We start from the raw sequence: 26,522 nt of genomic DNA on the forward strand, positions 1-26,522 counted from the left end.
GTTAGCTAAAAAAGCTAATTTTCAACCGTTGTCCCTGGGCACGGTGTTAGAAGCTGTTGTGAAAATAAAGCTGTCTTTCACACTTGGAGCGGGTTTAAGAATGAAACAGAAAGCTCTCAGAGGCGTATAGTTATATCAAAGCAATAGATTTATTTATCAACAGAGTTATTCAGCCCAGCCATCAAACAAGCTTGGGTGCTAATGGTTGAACTTCGCAGAGATTCACCATGAGACACGCTTGAACACATCAGCGTGAACCTTAATATAGGGGGTCCACCCCTTGATACACATTGGTCAAAGTCAAAGATGCAGGCGTGGCACATTTGTACGTTATGGCACCTGGATGGAAGCCGTGGATGTCCATCCACCTTGGCCCCTCCCAGTAGGCGTTGGTTTCCATCAGTGTGAGTGAGGTGTTGCATGAGACAAGACCTGAGAAAGTGTGTGTGGAGAAGCCGGGCTCAGCTGGGGCGTTGTCCCTCGCTTGAATCTGACTGTCCATTGTGTCTTCCTTATCTTCTCTAAAGATGGCGTCCTGTTTCTTGTGACGCAGTTAAAATCAGTAACCTTCCTCCTGCTTCTCTCTGGCCCTGCTGTGTTGTGAGCACTGTATAAGTGGTTAATAGAGCTGCATAAGCTAATGGTTATTAAAACTACAAATATGCTAGTGATTAATTAAACTGTATATAAGCTAGTTGCTACTTAAACTGTATATAAGCTAGTTGCTACTTAAAGCTGCATATAAACTAGCTGCTGATTAAGCTGTATATAAGCTAATTGCTGATTAAAGCTGTATATAAGCTAATTTTATCAACAAAGCCGCTAAAAACATTTAAACATTTAAAAACTGTTTAAAAAGACAACAACACAAAAACAAGCAAACAGAGCTGTGCAATACAATCCTGCAGACACAGGATCAAACATGACAGACAAGCAGGCAGACAGACAGACAGACAGACAGACAGACAGGCAGACAGACAGACAGGCAGACAGGCAGACAGGCAGGCTACATACGGACATGGCAGGCATGAGACTGTTAGTGCTGACACACCTGGTTGTTAATGAGCCAGGCTTTGAGGTTGTGTGTGAAGAACCTGTATGTGGTGCTCTGTCTTATGTGTGATGGGAGAGTGTTCCAGGTGACGGAAGCTGTGACAGAGTATGATAGCTGGCTAAACTTGCTTCTCCTGCCTGGGACCACTAGGTCCCCGCGAGCTGTTGCTCTGGTTAGTCTGCTATTGGTCTTTTGTGTTATAAAAGTGCTCAACGGGGGAGGTGCAAGGCCATTAAGAATTTTAAAGGTTAAGCAGCTGTTATGGAATTTGACAAGACTATCCCAACACAGAAGATGGTATTTGGGCAAGATGTTGCAAATGTGGTAGTGTCTGGGCTTGATGTCAAGTACCTTGATAGCCTGCTTATAGACGGACTGTAGGGGCTTCAGGGTTGTGTTGTGAGTGTGTGACCAGGTGGTTAGACAGTAAGTGATATGAGGGAGGATCATTGCATGAAAGTACAGTTTAGCAGCTTCAGTTGTGAGGTTGTTGCTTATGTATCTGAAATTATGTAGACTAAACTTGACCTTTGCCATTACATGCTTCACTTAGAGGCCTTGACCTCTGGACCAGCTACATCAATTTTGGTGAGAATAGCCACTTGGGGAATCTCTGCCGATACAAAGATCCAATTCAATCAGATTAATGTTTGTCAGGTTATTTGATTTCATTTATCAACCCCAAAAACAACCTTACTCATGTGTGAAGCTGCAAGTCTGACTTCCCTCATCCTTTCCACAGATTCTTCATCCAGTATATTTACACTCTCGGCATCGATGACACAAACCAGAACATGAACTTGGTCCTTCAGAGTGGGGTCCTTGTTGTAGTCGTTTTTATCCATCAAAGTGGATTTAGAAAAGCAAGGGGAACAATGGATCCAATAGCATGTCTAGAAGCAGAGGTGAGGAAGGCACAAGGAAGGCATAAGGAGGAAGTGGTAGTGTTTTTTGATGTGGAGAAAGCGTATGATTTACTGTGGTAAGAGGGATTATTCATCAAAATTTGAAAATTAGGAGTATCGGGTAAAATATTCATGTGGGTTAAACATTTTTGTCTGGTCGATCAATAGAAGTGAGAGTGGGAAGGTGTTTGTCGGCCAGCCATTTGGTGGACAATGGAACACCACAAGGAAGTGTGATTAGTCCTCCTTTATTGTTCTCAGCAATGATTGATGATGTATATGAAAATGTTTGACAAAATATAGGGAGATCTTTATTTACTGATGATGGGGCACTGTGGAAAAGAGCTAGGAATGTGGAATATGTTGTGAAACAGATGCAGGAAACAATCAAAAGAGTGGAACAGTGCGCATTGGAATGGGGATTTAAATTTTCAGTGGAAAAAACAAATACCCTTTTCTTTACAAGAAAGAAAATTGGAACAGAGGTCAAATTGTATTTATATGGTAAGGAACTGAAAAGGACGGACTCGTGCAAATTTTTAGGGATGTGGTTTGATGCTCGGCTCACATGGAATGTACATATTGATAAAATGGTTACTAAATGAGATGCTTGGTGGGAACAGAGTGGGGAGCTGACAGGTCTGCTTTGAAAGCTATATATATGGGGTTGATAAGATCAGTGATAGACTATGGCTGTGTGGCGTATAGGTCAGTCTCTAAAACATTATTGGGAAAATTTGATGTAATACAAGCATTAAGAATATGTAGTGGGGCTTTTAAAACAACATCTGTGCCGGCATTACAGGCAGAAATGGGGGAAATGCCATTGGAGATGAGAAGATTACAGATAATGATGACATATTGGGCTAGTTTACAAGGACATAACAACCATCCAACAGTAAGTGCAATTGAGCCATGCTGGGAACATGCAAAAACGCTAACAACGAGCTTTGGTTGGGTTGCTAAGGAGAAGGTTGGGGAATTGGACATATTGGACAGGAGTTATTCTCCAGCTGTGGTTCTGCCAGCTGTTCCTCCTTGGTTACTGCCACAGCCTGAAGTTGATCTTGGCCTCCTTGAAGTAATGAGAGGTGAATGTGGGGTAAACTGTGGGATATTCAAGTCATACATCAGGAGGAATTATCACAATTATATACAAATTTATACAGATGGATCAAAAGACCCCAATAATGGTAAAACATCAGCAGCAGCAGCAGTAATACCAGAATATCAGTATGAGTGTGGGAAGAGACTCAGTGATGACTTGTCGGTGTTTGCATGTGAGGTGATGGCCATAGGTATTGCCTTGCAGTGGGTAGAGGACGTCAGGCCAGAGAGAGTGGTGATTGCACCAGATTCATGTGCAGTACTGATAAGTTTAAAATTGATCCACTCCAGATGCAGAGATGATTTACTGTATGAAATACTACAAGCACGATTCAGAATCCATCAAATGCACGTAGCGGTTAAATTTGTGTGGGTCCCTGCTCATGTTGGAGTCGATGGCAATGAGAAGGCGGATAAAGCAGCAAAAAAGGCTTTGAAGAGTGGGAGAAATATTGTTCAATTAAATATAAGCAAGTCAGAATCTAAAGTGGTGATTAAGGGACAAATCAAAAAGATATGGCAGACTGAATGGAATAAAGGGAGCAAAGGACGATATCTGTTTAAAAATAAACCATTGGTTGGGAGTGCATGGCCTAGTGGACGAAATAGAAAAGAATATGACAGGGTAATGACAAGACTAAGGAATGGACATACTGGTCTTAACAGTTCCCTCTGTATTATTGGAAAACATAATAATGGAATGTGTGGATTTTGTGATGAAGAGGAAACTGTGGACCATGTTTTAGTGTCATGTCAGAGGTACGAGGCAGAGAGAGAAATATTAAAAAGTGGTCTAAGAGAGTTGGGAGAGGCGAATATAACTGATATATTAAAGAAAAGCTTTGGTGAAGAGTGTTGGAAGCCTATTTTGGAGTTTTTGGAGTCAACAAGACTGGTGAATAGAATTTGAGAATTATATTTATTGTATTTTGTTTTGTTTTATTTTGTGTTTGTTTGTTTGGTTTTCGTATTAGATAATTACTTTCCTTAGTCCACACTCCAGATTAGTGGGTGGCGGTAATGCACCTAAAAAGAAGAAGAAGAAGAAGAAGAAGAAGAAGAAGAAGAAGGAGAAGAAGAAGGACTTATTTATCGCTGGCCCCTGCTGGGCCAATCAGGGCACGTCTCGCGATAGTTCAAGGGAGCTGAATTCAAACCTGAAGCGGTTTGAACTGATCAGTGGCAAGGTAACGTTAAATTCATTCATTTGTTATACTTATAGCCATTGTCTACCAATTTAACAAATGATCTCCAGAGTTAACTTACTTGGTCGCCCTTCTCAAGGGACTTCCTCGTGCGAACAGTGTTCTGTCTGCTGAAAAACGAGCCGGGGTTAGTTCAAGCGCCATTGTTGTTGTTGAAATGGTTAACGTTAGCTAAGGCTAATGCTAGCTAACGCTAATGCTATAGCGTTAACGTTTATTAGCTTTTTGGTCCATATAACTGCCGGTGTCGTTGTGTTACTTAGCTAGTGGTGCTAACGTAGTGCTATCTTGGCGTCAATAACCATTTAGCTAGCTTGCTTATGTGGTTTTTTTCAGCTGCTTATTTTTCAGGGCTGATACTTCAACACTTGACGGGGCTAACTACTGTATTTAACGTGCAGTTACTCGGACACAGCGTTCGCTACACACAGCATGTGTAACGTTAACGTTCATTGGATAAACGCTTCAGTATCTGACCTGCACGTACACATAGCCACGAAGTTAAAATGACGCTGATCTGATACATTATGTGTAACGTTACGTCAAGGAATATAGCTGCACACTTGAAACCAAATCACGAGCAGCAAAAATGAATCTGTAACCTGTGGGAGCGTGACGTCACAGGGAGATCTATCTGATCTGTGAAAGATAAAACACAATACAAATACTTTAAACATTTAAATAGAAATACTACACTGAGTTGACCAAATGACTAATAAAGCTCAACTCTAAAATAATAAATATGTAATATATCTCACCAAAGTGGTAACTGTTCTCAAATGTGACAAATCCACCATTCCATTCCCTTTTTTTTTTTTTTTTTCATTTATTTAAAAGGGACCATGTACAGTTTAAACATAAATGTCTCCATTCGATGCACTGTACCAGATTATAGCTTAAGCTAATTTGCATCTGCAGTCCCTTGGCAGGTCAAACAAGGACGGAACAACAACACAGTCAAAGGAAAAGAGATAATATAGAGATCTACCGCAAAAAACATACAGGACACCCAATACAACACTACACACAAATGGTACATCAAAAATGAATGTGTGTCAATAAAATCAAATCATAAAAGACCACAAGAATTGAGGTCAGTGTGTGCAGTGTTGTGCAGTTTTTAAAAGACTTTTCAAGTTGGCTTTAAAAGTGCTAATAGTGCTGCAGCTCCTCACAACTTCAGGCAGGGTGTCTTTAATGTGTGAGGCCCATGCTGGGTTGCAGCGAGCACTGCACTGGAAGCACAAAGGTTTTACAAACCTCCTCCCTGTCCACTCACCACTCTCCAGATGGCGGCGGAAGAGGAGATGCAGCGCCTGAGGAGCCAGCTGCGGGAGAAAGAGGAGCAGGTCCAGCAGGCTGCCCGAGCTGGTCTGGATCTCCTCAACCAGCAGATGGAAATGCAGACCAGACTGGACGAACAGAGGGTGGAGATGACCAACGCTCTGGAGGTATGATGCCCGCACCACAGATGCTCAATTTAGCCAAATTGGACAAAATGACAACTGACGGTAGTTGCTGCTTTGCAACCACCCCAGAACAGAACTGTCAACAGTCGAACATTCTCTTCTTTAGAACTGTTCTAGTCAAACCTCTACGCCTGTTTTTATTTGTCAAAGGACCTCGAGCAAGCGAAGTACTCCCTTCAGAAGGAAGTGGAGTTAAAGACCCGGATGCTGAACGCTCTGCAGTCGGACCTCGACTGTGTGAAGAACCAGCAGGCGCGGCAGCTCGAGGACCAACAGATGCACCTGGAGAGGAGCCACAGCACAGCGCTCAAGGAGCTCAGCAAGAAGGTACAACGAGCTGCCGTCTGGTCTGGTCTTCACTGCAGACGTTAGTAAATGTCATAGTACGAAAAGCACAGGTGTCGCTGATAACATTGATGATGGCTCACTGTCATGCTTTACTGGCACACGTGGCGATAGTAGAGCGCCATCATTAGGGGGCGACCGTGGCTCACTGGGTTAAGAGGGTCATCTGGGAACCGGAACGTCAACGGTTCAATCCCCGACTGGGACGTGTCGAAGTGTACCTGAGCAATACACTGAACCCCCGGCTGCCGATCAATGGCAGCCCACTGCTCCCATACAGGGATGGGTCAAATTTCGTGTAAATGTATATGACAATAAAAATGGTTTCTTCTTCTTCTTCTTCTAGTGTTTTATACGCCGCTGCTTTTGCTTTGAAATCCATAAACGCAGCACTATTCCTCTCATGCTGTGTTCACACCATACGCAGAGCAAGTTTGTGTTACTCGTGCAAGTTTGAGTGTACATTTAGGAGGAGGAGGAGCTGCTAAGTACATTTAATTATTGTACTTAAGTACAATATTGAGGTACTTGTAGCCTACTTTACAAGAGTATTTCCATTTCATGTACCGGTAATTTGACACTACTGGTCCACTACATCTCAGAGAGAAATATGATATTTCTAACCTCACTACATTCATTTGACAATATTAGTTACTAGTTCGGCTACTTTGCAGATTCACACTCTTACTAGAAAATACAAATGAGCTAATAAACTATGACTTATTAAGTAGTATATCGCCTAATTATTAAGGAAATAAAGTTGTTCAAATTAGCTGCAACTTAACCAGCTGCAACATTTAGAATGCAGAACATAACTTGTATTATTTTCGGTGGATTATGATCCTATGATGGGCTAAAACACACTTTGGTGGGCCGCCGCAGTCGAGGTTAATTGACGGCAAACCTTCTGATCCCCGTGGTGTTGCTCTTGGGGGCGACCGTGGCTTACTGGGTAGAGAGGGTTGTCTGCCAACCGAAAGGTCACCGGTTCGATTCTCGGCTGCACCGTGTCCTGTGTCGAAGTGTCCCTGAGCAAGACACTGAACCCCTAACTGCTCCCCGGGCGCCTGTCACTGGCAGCTCACTGCTCCCTATATATACAGGGATGGGTCAAATGCAGAGAATAATTTCCCCACTGTGGGACGAATAATTTCCCCACTGTGGGACGAATAAAGGAATGTTTCTTCTTCAACATGTTTGTCCTGTGTGTCGTCCCAGATGCTGAGTTTGCAGTCCACCCTGGAGGAATCCCAGCTGAGTGAGCAACAGCTGAAACACAAACTCCAGGCGCAGACCGAGACTCTGAATAACAAGACAGAGGAGCTGCGAGGTTTAAGCGAGCACACCCAGAGCTCCATGACGTCTGAGATGCTGGATGTGCAGATGAAGAACATGGATCTGGAGAGCATTATGGTGAGCGGGAGCAGAGCTGGAGAAACCAGGCTTATCTGGAGTTAATCTGCCTTTGTACCGTTCTTCAGGGAGAATGTAATCATAATCGCCTACATTCTGCAGCCTTAAACTTCTTGTACTGTAATCTGCTGCTCTTTCCGATCCTGTGTTAATGAGTCCCGTCGACCAGGTGGAGTTGGAGCAGACGCTAAAGGAGTCTCAGTACAAAGAGCAGCAGCTGGAGCTGACCAGTAGCAGCCTGCAGCGCCGCCTGGAGCAAAGCACTGAGGAGAGAGAGGAGCGGGAGAAGGAGGCTGTTTCCTCGTTCAATGCATTACAGGTAAGCGCACATCAGCTGTGCTCGTTGATATGCTTTAGGCCAGGGGTCGGCAACCTGCGGCTCTTTAGCCTCTCTGTTGCGGCTCTCTGAGGTTCCCAACTGGCGCACCGGATCCGGACCCAGGAACTAAAAACGATAGATAATTCGGAATTATACATATTGGGCACCGAGTTTAAACTTTAACCGGCGCCTCGTTACGGCACTTGTTCGGTGGTGCAGGAAACACACCGACCAATGCATTGCATCGCGTGATGCAGCTCAGCCAATCAAATATGGGTATTCTGACAAGTTTCCTGATTCGAGCGAGGTTTACACACACGGGACACACGGGGGAGAGACGAGGAAATAGAAAGAAGAGCAGGAGAATTGCGCTAATCGAAGAAGTTATCTCGCATGATGTTCTCCAAAAAGAGAAACGTGTTCAGAGAGAATATAATTTATAAGCAAGAATGAACAGAATCCTATATCGTCACCTTCCTAAAATAATGGCCTCAGTCATTTTTTGACAAAAATGATTTTGTTGCCTAAATCATCTCCTTATGATGCTGGCCACCTCTGATAAAATTGCGTACATCCTCAGATGAACAGATCATGCTATTCTACCCCTATAATATAATGGCCTATGTCAAGACTCAAGAGTGTCAGCCCGTGTTATTTTGTGTTTTTTGAAAAACCTGAAAAAATGACGTATGCCATTATTTTAGGAAGGTGACGATATGTTAATTATTCCCACAGGCACTTAAATCCTCTACCCCTGTTAAGTGCTTTTCCCTGCAGGTGGCTAATCATGATTTTCAGACCCCCGCCCTCTGGAAACTATCAATGGATAAATCCAAAAAAAGAAAAGTCACGGAGGAAAATAGAGAGTTTAACTCTGTGTGGACGTCTTCATTTGCTTTCACTGCCAACGATGCTAACTTGTAACAAGCACACAGCATTTGCTGAAAAGTGTCACGCTGGAGATGAGCGACTAAGAGCGATTTCTCAGCTGCTGCAGAAAACTCTCCTCTTCATAAGAGTGTGATATTGTTCTATCAGGTAAAAATGTCAAGAATTGTCTTTATACTTGTTCTATATTTTCATAAATACAACAAACTATAGTGTTTGTATGTATAATATAACTATATATACAACTTTATAAGCTGTGATATTAAATAGCTTTTGCGGCTCCAGCCGAATTTTATTTGGTGGAAAATAGGGCAAAATGGCTCTTTGGATAGAAAAGGTTGCCGACCCCTGCTTTAGGCCGTCGGGTCTTATCATCACAGGCCGCTGAAGGTTGATTCCAGCATTGACTGGACTTAAAAACTGCTGACGGTCAATACTTGATGTCTTAAAATTGTGGTAGACCTCGGAACACCCCTGGATGTTATAGCTACCTCGTCATCGTGCGCTTTAGAGGAAACAAGGACGAGCGAAACCTTCTCTACTCTCCCATTGCACTTCAAAGCAGTTTCAAAAGTTTCTGCATTTACAATCCGTTCCCTATGCTCTAAACCCAATATTCACTGATTCACTTATCTGTCTCAGGCATTTGTGGTGGATACCTCAACACTACACACTCCGTGAAATGATCTCTCCCTTCATCCGAGTGCAGCCGGATCACTGACTGCGATTGCATGTGAACATGCCGTCTGTCACATCTCTTTGTCTCCCATGTCTGGATGCTCATGCTGTACGTCTCTCTCTGTCTCCGCAGAAATCTCGTGATGCGAACCGAGACCTCCAGATCCAGTTGGACCAGGTTCTGCAGCAGGCCCAAGATCCCAACAGTAAAGGGAACTCTCTGTTCGCAGAGGTAAAAACCAAACTGAGCTGCCAATGACGTAGACGGGCAAGGAAGGCTCTGTCTTTGCTGAAGTAGAAAACTAAATAGCTTAAAGCGTCGTAGAGCGGGGTCGGCCTTCAATTCGATCCCAGCTTCGCTTGTCCATGTGTCCACGTGTCTTTGTGTCCTTGGACAACAATCTCACAACATTAGAGCCTCGTTGCGCCGCCGGCCCTGTGACGGTAAACCTCAGATTGATGTAGCTAGCCCGCTAACGTCTTTTTAGTTTTGCTCGAAGTTGCACCGCTAAGCGGCTCAACTGACGACTGCTCTCCAGCTTTCTAAAGGATCGTCTGTCTCTGAACTCTCATTGCAGTCGTTTCAAAAATGTTACTCAATCTTAATTAACGACGAGGAGTCTGAATCCGACTGCAATTAGCTCATGCTAACATTGCTAGTTTATGCTGTGTCAGACGTCGCGTTATGTCCAAACTGTTATTTGTAAAATATTTGAATAATTAACAACATTATCATGTGATCTGTGTCTGTAGTAAACTGTTATGGACCGGGCAGCAGAGTGTTTGGTGGCTTTGGAGAGAGCGAACATGAACCAGCTCTCGTGCAGGCTGTGCGGTAAATACCTCCAACAGCCCCACTTGGGAATATCCGCTCTAGCCGTTTAAAGCAACTTATCGTAAACTCCTCTACCCGGTCTCAATATTTCCAAATTGACAACAATTCTCTGTAACTTCAACGTCATACCGTCGAGAGCATCATCGTGCACCGACATATTTTGGCACACAAGCTAAGCTAGTTTATTTAAGACCCCATGTAAATCCGTGTGCTAAATGTTGTGTGTTGTTCTGCTGCAGTTGGAGGACAAGCGCGCTCAGATGGAGAGACAGCTCATCAGTATGAAGGTCCAGCATCTGTCGCTGCAGAAGCAACACGCCTTCAGCAAACAGCAGCTGCAGCGCATGAAGGTACCGCGTGTTGTGGAGCGCACTCGGGACCAACACGCTGGCTGTGAACAATGTCCCGTTTTGTTTGTGACTTGAATGACTGAGTGGACGTCTTGTGCAGGTCCAGATAGCCACTCTGATGCAGCTCCAGGGTTCCAGGGCTGATCCCGCTCAGCTGGGGAGGCTCCAGTCCATGCTCTCTGAGAAGAATGGAGAGATCCAATACCTCATCACTAAACTGCAGAGACTTGAGAAAGTAGAGGTGAGCTCCTAAAACAATGTACAGATGCTGTGCAGAACTTCTGGAGATATTTAAGCTTCACCAACAACAAAGTATTTCTAAAAGTGTCGTAACGACAACACAAATTCTGTTTTAATAGAATCTGTTATCTGAAACCTGGATTATTATTATTATTACGTGTGTGTGTGTAGATGATGTTGAAGTCTCAGCTAGCCAATCCGGCTCCAGCAGAAGGTGGTGACGGCCGAGATGAAACCTACTACACTGACCTGCTCAAAATGAAGCTCAACAACTCTGTGTGAGTTCCAACTCTGCGTGCCTCAAGTCATTCGAGTTGAACTGCAGCTCACTTTATCAAACAGTTTGCTTTATTGCATCGATGACTCAGCAGTTGCATTTAAAGCTACCAAAGCTGTCCAGCGCTTAAAGACCACTGTAGTCTGGTAAACCTGTATTTCATAAATTGTAAACAGTTTACTGTCTTTGATGACATTGTACAGCTGGGGACTCTGCTGTCTAGATGCCAGCGTACAGTGTGCACATTTTGCCGATCCCCTCACAGTTCTCCCATCTCAGGTTAAAGTCAGTGTCCATGATTTTGAATACTTCACCTGCAGTGGCTCTGTTAATGAAGGCCAAAGAATTATGATAACATTGTTTTGTCTTAGTTTCAATGTATTTCAGAGCTTTTCTTTATAACCAGCTGAAACAAAGTCTGCTGATATTTCTAGCTGTCTAATGTTACGATATTGTTTTACGCCTGATTCCCAAGTCCAGCAGCAAAGTTGCAGCATTATTTTTGACACTATTGAAATCCTACCATCGGGATTTCTAAATACCTTTTTTTAAACATAATCCCCCGAGCCGAGGCAAGTGATTTGAAACTGCCTTGATGCAAAACTACATGGTGGCACTGGGACAAACCTGAATAAGCTGGCTGTCCGCCCCCTCCCTGGTTAACCTGAACTCTTCTTCTCTTGTGTGCGTCGTCAGTAAGGATGCAGAGCGTCTGGGAGACGAGCTCTCCCTGCAGAGGATGCAGTCTTTGTCGGAGAGCCAGAGAGCTTTAGAGCTGGAGAGGAAGCTCTTCTCATCGGAGCTTCTTCTCAAACGGGTAACGGCTCCGACTGCATACATTCTGAACCCTACGCTCACTGAGCAATGCAACCGGCTGCAACACTTGCGCCACTAGTACCATCCAATAGATATAACAAAATTATGAAGAAAACTATTTTTTTTTTTTTTTTCAATAAGAAAACAAATAGTCTCCAAGTCAGGTACTTTTTTTATTTTTCCCCCAGAATCATTTTTGTAAGTTCTTTTTTTCTCATTTGTAATAACAGGTGAAACCCCTTTTAGTGAGGCTCATTGTGTGTTTGTTGTTGTAATGCTCATGTCGGCCACAAGAGGCTGAAGTACGCCACTACCTGTCATTCTACTGTAAATATGACTACCGGTACATGCATTCATGTTTTCTTCCAGGCCAGTTTAATTTACAAAACTTGCTCACACACATTGTATGTATCTTGTGTTTAAGGAGAATGGCAAAGTCCTATTTAAACCATAGGCATAAACCTTCAGACTCTTAACAACACTTTTATCCTTACAAAAATGAAATCACATTACATGGATTACCAGAAATATTTCCTTATCACTTGACCCTCTAGGCTTCCGTAGTCTAAAGTAGTAAACTGCAAAGAGACGGTTAGAGAGCAGCGTTGTAGTTCAGTGAGCACATGTTTGAGTCATCAGCAGCACAGTGAACATGTTTAGTCTGTTCTGCCTGCTAGATACACAAAGATCCATGATCTGATAAAACACAACCACTGAAACATGGTCACTTGGGAAGTGTCCGAAGTAATGATGCCCGTCCAGCACTGCTGTAGTCGGTGACTACGGTAGCTGTTAACGATGATGAACTAATCACGACATGCAAACATAACCGTGAGTCACAGAAGCACTTTGTACATTTCTGCTCCCTGCTGCAGACTCAGAGTGACAAGATACGGCTGCAGCTACGAGTAGAAGAGCTGCAGCACAAGTATGAGCCGGAAGGTAATGAGATGAACGCCGAACCCACTTCTGCTCATTGGTCACGACCGACGAGTCTCTGGTGTTATGGATGGAACTTTAGAGACCCTGTTGCTCGTAATGACACGGACGCACGTACATTTTGTGTTATTGTACGACTGTGACGTTGCTGCCTTTTGCAATATTTGTGTCTAGATGCCAAAATGATTGTGATTCAGAAGAGAAGGAGAGAGAAGCTTCCTGTGGACATCTTACCCTCCTCTGATGTCACAAAGACTGCACTTCCTGAGGCGGGCTCTCATTGTACGGCTAAGGCAGTGAGCTTCGCACAAGGTGTGTTCACTGGAGTTCGTGCTCCAGGAGGCAAATGTGGATTAGAACTGAGTGCAGTTGCTCTACATAAAAGAACACGCAGTACACATTGACATGGGGTTGTAGGAGGTACTTATGTGGTAGCACCGTTAATCACTTTGCCATTTTGTGTTTTTGGTTCAGAGCCTGAGGCACCACCTGCCAAGTGTGTGAAGATCGTTGGAGAAGAGCCTGTTGCCATTCCCAGCCCCAGGTCAGTACACCTGCCCGGTGTCGGGTCCTTCGGTGGCCTTTGAAGCGTACAGAACACTTAGATAAGTTCATCATCAGCCTTCAGTGTTGTGCTGCTGATTCTGTATGACGCCGTTTGTAGGTTTCTGTGCTCACCTCAGAGACACCAGTGAGGTCCATGGACTTTGACTTCACGATGCCTCTCGCTGCTCTCTCTACACACACACACACACACACACAACACATCATCGTCATTCTTGGCAAAACACGCAAGCGCCGTTTATTTTATCGACCGATATTTGAAAAAAATATTCATTAACATCTTGATTTCCCAAAATTACAACGCAACTAATTAAAGCCAATTGAAGGCTTATGAAATCAAACATGACGTATAAATGCCGCCACTCCACATGTGGCATGCAGTACTTGTCTAAGTCAGTCTTGGGTGGAACACAGTTTCTCATTTGGCAGCTTCAGCTCCTTCGTCCTCGCTGGGAGGAGCTGAGGCGTGCGTGCGTGCGTGCGTGCGTGCGTGCGTGCGTGCGTGTGTGTGCGCGTGTGTGTGTGTGTGCGCGCGCGTGCGCGCGTGCATGATGAAGCTGAACAGGGACGGGTACCGTTGGTCCTAATCTATTTGGTTCTTTGTTGATACTCTTATTGGTTCTTTTTGCATTACAAAGTAAGGAAGAATAATACAAAATACATAATTCCGAGCCGTATTAGAATTTATTAATATTTTAGATCGTGCTAAAAATTATTTCTAGAGCGGCAACAGTAATGTGTACAACAGCAGAGTCACTTTATAAACTCAATAATATCTCACTGTACTCCAATGTACAACGTCAATGAAATGAATAAAGTTTGGAAAGATTGAAGAACACAAACATCAGTCCTTCCTCTGCTGATGTGACTCACTGCCTACAGGTAGAAACGTTCTTTATCATTTTAAGATATGTGGCAAAATCAAGAGTTCGAGCAACAACACTGTTCTATGTTAACATGTGCATGCTCTTGATGAATAGGTGGATTGATGATAAGTGTTGGCTTTTTACAGTAGTTAAGTTCACTCCAGTGTCTCCTCCGAGCCTCTGCTCTGCTTCCTCCATGTGTGTGGAGGAGCACAGCCCCAACGCCTCAGAGGAGAGGCGGCAGCGGCCAGATAAACGACAAAACATTCAAAAGTACGGATAAGTTGGAACTTATTAATACTCTGGTCTTTAAATGTAGCACCGGTGCCCATTGAATACTGGGTTTCGGTACCCATCCCTAGACCCACTAATGCAGAACAGCTCTATATAGAGGCGCTAGAGTTCTAAAACTCCTCGGGGAACCTTTAAATGAACAAGTAGATTTCGTTGGTCAGACACTCATTGTTGACAGCAAAATTTACAAAGAATGATCACAATAATTGTTTTTCTTTTTATTGACTGAAGTTGCTTCTTTGTTGTGCAATAAGCAATAGAAACACAACGTATACATTGCTACCTGGTGGGGAAATACTGTAGATCTAGACCAGCGGTTCTAGAGCAGCGGTTCCCAAACTTTTTAGGCCGCGCACCCCCTTCTACATCCCGACCGGGTTCACGCACCCCCAATCCCCCACACCTTAAAAAAAAACAAAAAAAAACAACAGAGCCTACCGTATTTATAGCGTATAGAAATCGGACCAATGAGAGAACAGTTTGCTCGCGCGTGGCGTTTGTTTACAATATTTAGTCCGCTGTTAAATGTTGCAGTGTGAACACAAACCGAACAAAGGAGCAACTGCAACAAAGCAAACGAACTGAAGGTGTGAAAACGCCCTGAAACACTGCAACAAAGTTTCAATAACTTTCAGTGACACAAGGCGTCACTTTTAAAGAGCAATCAGGATGCGAGGACACACGCACAGGCTCAGAGGGAGATTATCACATTTAATTTACAATCAACCACACATAGAATGAGACTCCAGTTGTTTTTGGCTGTTTTGTAACTCCTCCAATTTGGATATAAACAATGTAAGGGGCTTTTGACTTGCACTGGCATGCTTGGTGTTCAGGTGGCGACGTAAATAAGAGCTTCAGACTGTTAGCCAGAACCTCACTGCACACCACGCACTGTGGCTTTGGGGAATCTGCGTTGGCAATCCAAGTGAAGCCCAGACACACATACTTTTCATCATATTCAATCTTTTTTTTCCCAGTCTGATGCTCACCCTCGTTTCCTCTTTTTTACCTTGACTCCGCGATGGGCCGATGTGCTCCCGATTTGTCTGTGCTATCCCTTCCTCCTTCCTCAGTCTCATCTTCCTCTGACTCCCGTTCGATTTCTTCTCCCGGTCTCCCCAACGCACCTCTCCGATTCCTCTCTCTCTCTCTCTCTCTGTCCCTCTCCTCTTTTATGACCGATAGCTTCAGATGTCCCACCTGACAGTTTCCCAGATTTTCAGCCAGTTTCCTAAAGTGTGGTGTGTGTGTGTGTATATATATATATATATTCATATATATATATATATATATATATATGAATATATATATATATATATATATATATATATTCATATATATATATATATATTCATATATATATATATATATATATTCATATATATATATATATATATATATATGAATATATATATATATATATATATATATATATATATATATATATATATATATATATATATATATATATATATATATATATATATATATATATATATGAATATATATATATATATTTATATATGAATATATATATATATATTTATATATGAATATATATATATATATATATTCATATATATATATATATATATATATATATATATATATATATATATATATATATATATATATTCATATATGAATATATATATATATATTTATATATATATATATATTCATATATGAATATATATATTCATATATATATATATTCATAATCTCATGAGTGATGTTTGTGTGTGATTCTCAGCTCTCCTGTGACTGTACCCAAAGATGAGGAGATAGAGGAGAGAAGAAAGAAGCAAAGAACAGTGGAGGTGATCCATGTCAGCTCCCAAAGCACTATGGAGAACGAGTGTGCTCAGCAGTAGTGTGTGTGTGTATGTATGTGTGTGTGTATATATATATATATATATATATATATATATATATATATATATATGACACACACTGCTTTCATTGAAATATATTTTCTATTTCTACATTTCCATCCTTCTTCTGACATCACTGTATTTGCTCTTTACTGTCAATATATTTAAATCTTACGGTATTAAAAGTTGTTTGCATGATACAGTATTCTGTGTTCAGTTTTCCAAAACACATGAACATTAATATGTTGACTTCAATTCCCTGTTTAGATTGCAATAATAAGAGTTATCTTAAATGCATTCCATGACATCGAGGTACCTGGATGTCTTAAAGAATTCAACTTTTTCCACCAGATTTAGCCTCGCGTTAACCTACCAGTGGTGGAGGAAGTCTGCTCGTACTAAAGTACAATACTTGAAGTAAATTCCACAAATCCACCACTGAACCGGCGCACCTGGACTCAAAATCACCAGTACCTATGGAATGACTTCCCACCTAACAAAAGAATGTCCCTCTGGAAAATGTTTTAAAAGATGCCCAAAAGAAAATGTGATTGCTGTTTTGTAACAGTTTGTTTATGTATTAGTTTTCATGTCTTTCTTGTTTTAGCTGTTATATTACACACGCACACGCTCACGCAACACAATTTTATTATTATTATTTTTCCTTTTCTTTCTTTGTTTTGTTGTAATGTAATGTCTTATGCATATTTAATTTTTTCTTTGTAATTTTGTAAAATTGTATTATTATATAGGTGGAGGCTTCAAATAAGCCAAGTCGGCTTTCTGTCTCTTCCTGTACTGATTCATTTATTTCTGTTATGTTTGATTATTTTAAATTTAGTTGTTTGAATTGTGCAAAATAAATAACTCTAACTCTACCATACCGGGTAGGTTACATGCGGTATAACTGCTCCGTCATTTCAGTGAAATGCTGTAGGAACAAGTTAAATATGTAACGTGTTGTCGACCTTAGCGCCTCAGAGCTGTCCAGCTGTCCTCTGTGGAGTTGCTGAAGATACTGAGGTTCCTTTGCACAGACACCTGGCTTCACACACAAGATGACACCTCAACATTCTGCTCTATGGAGTGGTCTCACCGACGTCACGATCTCCTTAGTTACGAGGTCGGTCGGCCATGTTGGAGTACATACAGATCCTACATGGCGGCGCGTAAACAAGGAAGTGCGGCGAAAATACAATGGAGTGGTCTCACCGACGTCACGATCTCCTTAGTTACGAGGTCGGTCGGCCATGTCAGGGAACATGTTCCACTCAATCATTGTAGAACCCGGCTGTGACCCAGTTCCATCCAGCCTTCTATTCTATTCTCAAGGGCAGATAATGTCTCCTTTTATGAAGTCACTATTTGCTAGTCCAGCTTTCACCGTGTTTTCATAAAACTCCACACATTATGATGCATTAGCCGTAATGAAATAACACGATATTACAAAACACATTTTGTCTATTGCTTTGCAGATATTTTAAATCATACATGCAACAAGTCACAACAAAGGTTTAAGCTGTTTCAAGTAACTCCACAAATTATCCTTTTAACATTGTTAAGCCATCTGTTTGCAAATTCATATTCAAGTGCTAATATATTGCATCTTGTGTATGTATGGTAACTACAGCCCAAATCTGACCTGCACCTGAGTTTGGGAATCAGTCAATTGATGGATTTAACACCGTAAAACCGTTTTGAACTGAATTATTTGATGTATAATAGTTATTAAGACAATTAATATTAATAAGTCTCTATTATGGTAATTATGTTCTGTTTGCCTTGCACGTTTCACTGCTCTGATTGGAAGAAAAGAAAAAAAATACCCAATTTGCATTTTACTGTGACTTGTTTCGACATACATATATATATATATACATATATATATATATATATATATATATATATGTATATATATATGTATATATATATATATATATGTATATATATATATGTATATATATACTGTGACTATTTCCCCCACACATACTGTATTATAACTTTCATTTTCCTTTTATTCAACGTACTATGAGGACTTTTTTCTACATGCTGTACTGACGTTTATTTAAAAATACTATACTTTGACATTGTTATCATAAGTAATATTTCAACATACCATGTAGTGTGACTTTTTTTAACTTTTTGTCAACATACTTTACTGACTTTTTTTGGTATATTGTACTTTGAGTTTTTTATCCATTATATACTACGACATTTTCTATGACTTTTGTAGACATATTATACTCTGACTTTTTCAATCACTTTTTTATGACTTTCAAAAAACTATAGTATGGCTTACTTTAAATAGTATACTATGACGTTATGTCATACTATACCATGACTTTTACAAGATGATATACAATTTTTTTCATGAAATACTACAGGATTTTTTTGACTCATGACTAATTCTTTATCTTATTCATAATTTATTCAAAACAATACTTCTTCTTGTAACTTTTCTTTTAACACACTATACTATAGGATTTGAACAAAGTTGTATCATACTACACTTACTTTTTGTGTTTACTTGTTTGACATACGATACTTGGGCTATCATGACCTTTTTGAACAGATTTACAATGATTTGCTTTTTGGTTTCTTCAACATACTATACTATGAATGTTTATTACACTGTTATGACATACTATCATGCTTTTGGAGCTTAAGAACTTCAATAATTGGTTATTAACAACACATACAATAGTTGCCAAGTCAGTCAAATCGTTTGACTCATGAATTAATCGACTAATTGTTCACACAAAAAGTAGTAATCTGTATTTTCCAACTAAACTTTAGAACTGGAGAAACATCACTGAGACCTTTATGTTGTGAAATAATGCTGACTACAGTCCTGCTTTTGAGTGCGCATACATTTTACAATTCTTATTTTAGACTTTACTTTTAAAAGACGAGCTTCTCACAACTTTCAAGTGTAATTTTGTTGGTGTTAATTTAAAACGTGCAGTTAACGAGGACACTGTTCAGTTTATACATAAAATTATGAAATAAAGATAATGACGAGACGAAACTGATGAAGGAAATCCCAAATGTTGCCTCAGCATTGTACGATTGGACTTCAAGCTAAGAGGAATAGCTCGGCATTTGGGGAAATGTTTAATCTTTTTTCCTGTGAGCTAGATGAGGGGATTATGGATGGAGGTTAGCTTAGTTTAACATACAGAGCAGAAACAGGTAGGGTGACCAGACGTCCGCAGACGTGCGCAGCATCAAGCCGGACGCGTATTTGTCCTCCTTTTTGGAGTTCCACTGGGCCTAAAGACGCGATAGAATATTTTGCTGGAACGCAGTCTCACAAATGATTGGTTCAAAGCGTTGTCACATAAATATCTGATTGGCTTAGGTTAGGTTCTAGCCGACTGACAGCTGATCAGCTGTCAGTCGGCCTCAATCATCAGAAACCGACGTCGCTTCACGTGACGCTTCAGAGGAAAGCCTGCGGTCAAGTCAGCAGACACTTACATGTTAGTGCACCTATATGCTGACATTCACGGTAAACGCAACCAAACGGCACAGATCGGAATAATAATGAAAGGTATTTTCTCAATAAGCCCAGACAATGACTGATCTGACTGAAATTTGACATTTTTACTGTACCAATTAAGAGATATTGCAAAGTAAATGTCGTACATTTGAGTCGAGAAAATATCTAATAAATGGATATTTGAAGTGTAATAAAAAGTATTTTCTCAATAAGATCAGACAATGACGTGTCTGTACATGATCACTGTACAGAGTTGTTTTCTGGTCCGGGCCGTTTTCAGCGAACATTCCAATAAAAATGCACTTTAAATATTGATTAAAAAAAAGATCGTATGTTTTCAGTTGATTTAATGGTGTTAAACTACTACTTATATTAATAAAGACACAGTTATCATCACTGTCAGAGTGGAGATGCTTTCTCTGTAGTCCTGTTAAACAAACTGCACACAAGTCCCCAATAGACTGAATCACTTTAGAAATATTTTTTGGCTCAGTCTACAGTTGTTTTTGGAATATATTTTTTTTACGAGGATATTATTTACTGCCTTTTCTTTAGTATGTTAGTATTCCGTGTTACTGCGTTCTTTTATTCCACAGAAAAGCTGCACAAAGCTTTTCTGTGACCAACAAAGGTCCCAAGGCCAAAGTACAACACTGTTTTCAGTGATGAAGTTTCTCGGGTCTGATGGTTTGAAGGCGACATTTCAGAAAAAAAACCTGTCCCTATTGGACATACGTCTGTTTTTTGCCCGATTGGCTTTGGTTGTCTCTTTTCGCGTCCTGAAATATGTCTCCAGCACGCCTCTGTCCATATGTGGCACAAAGCTTGGGTGTAGGATTACACAGGACTTGCATGTGTTATACTGTGGTATTGCTACCCTGACTTCAGAAAAGGATCTGAATACCTCTTCCACTTCAACATTAATTATTTGTTTTACAGCAACCATCAGTTGAACAGATAACATTCAAACTGGTGCGTTCAAGTACAGACGTTCTGCATCCCTCTTTCTATCACTTCATACTGCCGATGTACAAATTAGTCTGATGAAAAAAAGACACTGCACACAAGTCCCCAAGAGACTGAATCACTTTAGAAATTCTTTACTTTTTGAGCCGTTAAATGTGAACCAAATTTGTTTGGTTTTCTTTATGCTTTTAAAACATTCATTTATGTTTATTATTTATTATTTATGTGACCTGTGATTTAATTTGTACATTTTAAGTCCACAAATGTTATGCTTTGTGGCACTCAGCACAGTGGTCAGTTTTTGAACACCACAATGTATTGAATAAATACAAATACTGTGAACAAACACTTTTTGACTCTTTAAGACTATTTTTTCCTATTCTGTTACACATACATCATGTAGCAATCACACAAAGTTGTGTTATAGAGGGGAGTCCTATGCTATTATTCACAGCTTCACTAAATACCGCAGTGTCCTCCTTTTTGGTGTTATGGATATGGTCACCCTAGAAACAGGGGAGTGAGGTAGCCCCGCTTTCTACCAGAACTGTGACCTGCAACAGACAGTCAGTGAATTGCTTTATTGAGTTTCCAGACAAGTTTAACAACAGGCCCACTTAAAAAAAACACACAAATAAACAGAGAATCAGGATCAACGTCACAACATTACAGTGAGAGTAATAAAAAAAAAGGCTCCATTAAAATGTCCGCGAACCCCCGAAATGAAACTAAGCGTGAAGAATCACAAGAGTTCTTCCCTTTTTAAGCTCCTGCAACACAATTGGGGACAAGGTGGAAAAAGAAACGGGCTGAAACTTTCGAGAGAAGGGACAAGTGTCATCATCAATAATAGTCACAGTAAGAGATTGCTCGAATAGCGTGTATTGCACATGTGTACACATATATGCGCTTTATGTACATGTGAGTCTGCGAGAACTAGACACGTGTTGTATCGTCGCGACGGGAAAGAATCCGGATACAACGACAGCACGGGACAGAGAAGAGTCAGGAATGTGCTTGTGATCGGTTCCAACCAAACGGCGTGGCGTGGGCTTTTTTGTTGTTTTTTTTCTCCAATTTTTCAGTCACGAGCCGGACGACATAAAAAGGTAACGGAGAGAACGTCTCCCCTTCAAAAAGAGAGGGAGGTAAAACAGAGAGGGAGGGAGGGAGAAGGCGACAGTCACACTGATACTGAACCTCCTCTGTCCCCACCCGAGTCCAAAAAATACCCCCCCACCCACACACACACCCACACACACACCGCATCATAGCAGGACACTACATTTACACCACAGTATCAAACATATTAAGAAATATACAGTATTTAACTTGTGTAGCAAAATAGTCTGTGTGCGTGAAAGTGTGCGATTCACCTGTGTGTGTGTGTGTGTGTGTGTGAGTGCGTGTGTGCGTGTGAGTGCGTGTGTGTGTGTGTGTGTGTGTGTGTGTGTGTGAGTGGGTGGTAGTGACAGTAAAGCTGTGCGGCCTCTGGGCTGGGGAGGAGACGCCGAAACGGCAAGAAATCTTGGCCTTAGACGACACAAACCATCAGACCCGTCAGCACTGGTCATAGAGCGGCAACCACCACGACTTCTGATCATTACACTCTGGCTCTTATTGTTTGGTCAGTTGAACTCACTAAAGTGAGCTGAACTGTCCTAACGCAGCAACATCACTACTACAGAAGGCTGAGGTGAGTTGGTTAGTAGTGTCTACAGCTGTATTTACACACAGGCCAGTTTAAAAAGTCTGAGGTCAACAGATTTTAAACATATTTCTAGAGAATAGGCAACAGGAAATGCTTGTTGACTGTTCAGCCACAGTGTGAAAATATCCCATCAAACCCCTGCAGGACAATATGACATAATCATCGTATTGGCGAGGAAAGAAAATTAGAGAAAAACAGAAATCAGCAAAACAAGATATTTTTAAAAATCTACATTTTCTCTTGATCTTTTTATTGGGAAATAGTTGTTTCAGACCTCTACACCCGCTCTAAGACCGCTCTTTGGTTGAACTGCTTGCAACTCATACACACATTGACTCTTTGGGTAAAGCGCTTCACGGTGAAACAGTCAGCGATACTCCCTCACTGTACAGTACGCCGTGGGTTTCTATGCGTTTGTGCCGGCTCCTGTTTCTTTCTCCATTTACTTATATTTATTGAAGTTCTCGAGTTTCCAGATGAACCTGATTAGTACGTTGTTATTATTGTCGATGGAAATGACGGCTTAAATCTACAAAAAAATAAAGTCCAAGTTGTGATAAACCAGAATTACCTCTCAATGAAAACAATATATCTTACGCTGCAGTTCCTCTAATGGCCACTAGATGCTGGTAAAATACTATTCGTTGTTGGTAGTAGTTTAAAACATTGTAGTGTTGATACTCAGACATTTTTAAGTGGTGTACAAATTAACGTATAAAGTATAAATTGCTCTGTGGTAGTTGCCGCTTTCTTGCTCCACATGAACTCCAGCTGAGCTCAGGCGTCAACACCGCACTGCCGTGTTTGAAGGCTAATTTTTGTCTTTACCAACACCCCCCCCCCCCCCCCCCCCAACCTAAAGCCCTGCTATTACCCACTACTGTTGTGACGGACGAAATGGCCATAGTGTTTACACGAGCACAGAAACCACTGTACACTGAACCGCCAGGAAACACAGCTCAATAAATCAATCAACCCGTTGATCAATCCATGCTCGACCCCATCAAAAGCCAGGAAGAGCTTCACCAATGTGCGACCATGGCAACGCGTGTGCTGGTCTTTGTAGTCCTGCCGGTCACTGCTGTCCTATTAGTGTTATATTGCTTTGAACAGAGGGGACCCAGAGGTGAGCGGCGTCGGCTACGACGCTCGCCACACAGCACAGGGTCGTGGGAAATGGAGTTCAGTGAGGTTGTGTCCGGCAGAGTTGAGTATTTATGGATGTGGGTGATAGAATGGTCCAGTTCTGAGGCTCTGCGTCCGTTGGGTTTCTCCAGTGAGCGGAGGACGGTAGCTTAAAGCTTTCGTGAGTTCGAACTGAAGAAGTGGCAAGCAAACGTTTAAGTGCGGTGGTTCTTGGGAGAATTGTGGCATCATTTGGCAGAACGTACAGAACACGACGTCTTCGATTGAAGGATACTGCGGAGTTGATTTGCCAACTAAAACTGTAATCTTTAAAACAAAATAAATATATTTGTGGAATTGGGTCGGTGCAGCGTAATCATGAAGCTAAAGAAGTTGGGTTCGGTAAAAAAAATCATAAAATTTGTCACAGCGAGAATATTGAAAATATCAATTTACAGGATGGTCTTCGCCACTTCAATGGCAGGAAAATGAGCCCACTAACCCTGACCAAGAAAGGTCTCCTCCATTCACGTGGTTTAGATTGGCGCTTTCACGATGCAATTCTGTCTGCCACCACCGGGTACGATCTCCCGACAAAATGAACCGGTAGCGATCTGTAGCTAGCCCAGGTTACTTTACAGTTACTATCCCCGGTAGCGGAATCAGCAGCAACAAAAAAATGTAAGACCTGCAAAAACATACAAAAAATGCATAAAAAAAAAAAGTTTTGTTAACTTAAATTCAGAAAATCCAATTTAAGACGTTTTAAGGATCTGCGACAACCCCCCCAAAAGTTAGAACCTCGTGCTCGCAAAAGACTTATCGAGCACAAATCAACTGAATGGAAATGGCAACTACAACGTTGCCCCAACGTGTTTGACAACGCGCTCACTGCGTGAAGTGAAAACAGTTGAAAAGGTCATTCTGTTCGGCGACATCAACACGGAACGCAAAAGTACAACGACAAGCTCATTGCGGCGTAGCTCATCATCACTGGACCAACCTATTCACCAACACGACCTTTGACCTTAATATCCCCCTTTCTGTAGCTGCCTGTGGAGTGCAGCACTGCATGCTTGGTCCTGCCAGAGGAACTGGAGCTCCGCTGTCCCCCTCCAACCACGACAACAACAGTATCCAGCCATCCTCAACATCTGTAAACAAACAAACAAACATACAGGTGGCGGTCTGGTGACATCAGACCATGTGCTTACTTCCTGTCAACAACCAAACCTTTAAAACATCAAATCTCCAAATTGAATATATTCATGAATCCAATCCGATTAGATAAAACATAATATATACATACGTGTGTGTATAATATTCATTTTTTATACAAAAAGAGAAAGTACTTTGTGTTTTTTATACATATAAGTATGTACAGAAATAGAAAAGTGACCACACTGAGTCTGCTGTGACGTAACCATGGGCAACAGGACAGGAGGAAGTATTTACACCAAAGAGGAAATATTACAATTTAACAACAACAAAAAACGAGGGAGGGACGTGGTGGTGGTCGTGGTGGTGTTTTCAAAACGTGCCACAATCCCACGATCCCCTTTTCGAGAAGAAGGGGGCGGGGCTCAGCTGACGTGACTCCCAATCGGAACGAGCGAAAGAGAGCGAGAGCGACGCGTCACATGTCTCAACCAATGAAGACTGTTAAAACGGGCCGGATCCTGAGACACTGACACTGACACCAGAAAGTCTGAGTGAACGTCATCGTTAATGGGAATGACAGAAATATTTAATGGAGACTTCTGCTGGGAATTTCCAGTGTGTAATGATGGCTTTAGAGGATTCTCTTCCCAAACTAAATTAAAGTCTGTTGGGAGTACCTGGCATGAATATTGTCATATTTGAAAGAAAATACAATTCTTAGCAGTTTCACTCACCCTATAAATATATATATATATCTATATATATATATTTATAGGAACTCTCATGATTCTCTCTCTCAAGGTTGCTGAATAGTGAGATAAGAACAAATTAAGGCATCCAGATGAAGAAACAGGAAATGAAGTGACTGAGACGACAGCAGTATGAGCGTGTGCATCAGTGTTTCTTCAGTCCTGATTGGCTGGTGGGTTTGCTGAGGTGCTGCGGTGGTGTCTTGTGGTTTCTGATTGGATGGTATTTTTTGTTCTTTTGTTGTCGTTTTTTTTCTCTTTTTTTGAAAGGCACCTAGTTCCTCCTCTGTTCATTTTAAAAACAGTTTACTCCTGCTCCGCCACGTTCGCTCGGCCTGTTTCTCTGACAGACAGACAAGAGGACAAGTCGTCCACTTGGCGTCTGACATGTTCACTCAAATTCCACAGTCGTGGTCCCGCTGTGGACACAAGAGGAGAAACAGGAAGTCGGATGGAAAGGAAATAATTCAGTGGTGCTGTGTACAGGTGACAAAGTATGCAGGTTACAAGACGCGTGTCCCCTCGCTGACCCTCTCCTCCTCTGGTTTCCATGGAGATGCCAACAAGTCGCCTGCTCCTCCTCTGGGCCGATGAAGAAAAGAGACGCGTCTTCTTCGGTCCCCGTCTTCTTCTGTCCCCGTCTTCTTCTGCGTTCACAACGTTCTCCTCGGAAAAATCGGGAGTCCTCCACAACGGCACAATTCTGCTGCGTGTGTTTGTGTGTGCACCTGCGCACACTCAGTGGAGGAAGAAGAGAAGGAAGAGGAGGTGCCAGAAGGACGTGAATTTGTAGGTTTCTGTGTGTGATCCTCCTTTAAGCTCTTCCTACAACACAGGCTCTTCTTCCATCGGCTCCTCTGTGGACCT

At 41.7% G+C, this 26,522-nt stretch overlaps 2 protein-coding genes across 3 annotated transcripts in view; one reads left to right on the forward strand and one right to left on the reverse strand.

Moving 5' to 3' along the window:
* The first annotated feature begins 4,188 nt into the window (after positions 1-4,188).
* Positions 4,189-17,301, forward strand: spdl1 (spindle apparatus coiled-coil protein 1). 2 transcript variants are annotated; one of them, XM_079281287.1, is made up of 14 exons: positions 4,189-4,253; positions 5,561-5,722; positions 5,891-6,067; positions 7,304-7,498; positions 7,668-7,817; positions 9,517-9,615; positions 10,458-10,568; positions 10,669-10,809; positions 10,980-11,086; positions 11,782-11,902; positions 12,777-12,843; positions 13,015-13,152; positions 13,315-13,384; positions 16,321-17,301. In XM_079281287.1, the coding sequence occupies exons 2-14, from the start codon at positions 5,561-5,563 to the stop codon at positions 16,439-16,441; spliced, it is 1,659 nt and encodes a 552-aa protein (XP_079137413.1). In that variant the 5' UTR covers positions 4,189-4,253; the 3' UTR covers positions 16,442-17,301. The 2 variants fall into 2 exon arrangements, with proteins under 2 accessions (XP_079137413.1, XP_079137412.1); XM_079281286.1 differs by lacking the exon at positions 4,189-4,253 and adding an exon at positions 4,305-4,398.
* A 4,174-nt stretch (positions 17,302-21,475) lies between these two features.
* The window catches only part of hdac5 (histone deacetylase 5), a gene marked incomplete at its 5' end in the record, with an annotated part of 33,248 nt that continues 28,201 nt past the window's right edge, over positions 21,476-26,522 (reverse strand). The window contains one exon of the mRNA XM_079282195.1: positions 21,476-26,520. Coding sequence (XP_079138321.1) covers positions 26,481-26,520 — 40 coding nt within the window. The 3' untranslated portion in view covers positions 21,476-26,480. The remainder of the gene's footprint in view (positions 26,521-26,522) is intronic.

Source organism: Melanostigma gelatinosum (assembly GCF_949748355.1).
Source record: "Melanostigma gelatinosum genome assembly, chromosome: 13".
In the NCBI taxonomy this organism is placed as follows: domain Eukaryota; kingdom Metazoa; phylum Chordata; class Actinopteri; order Perciformes; family Zoarcidae; genus Melanostigma; species Melanostigma gelatinosum.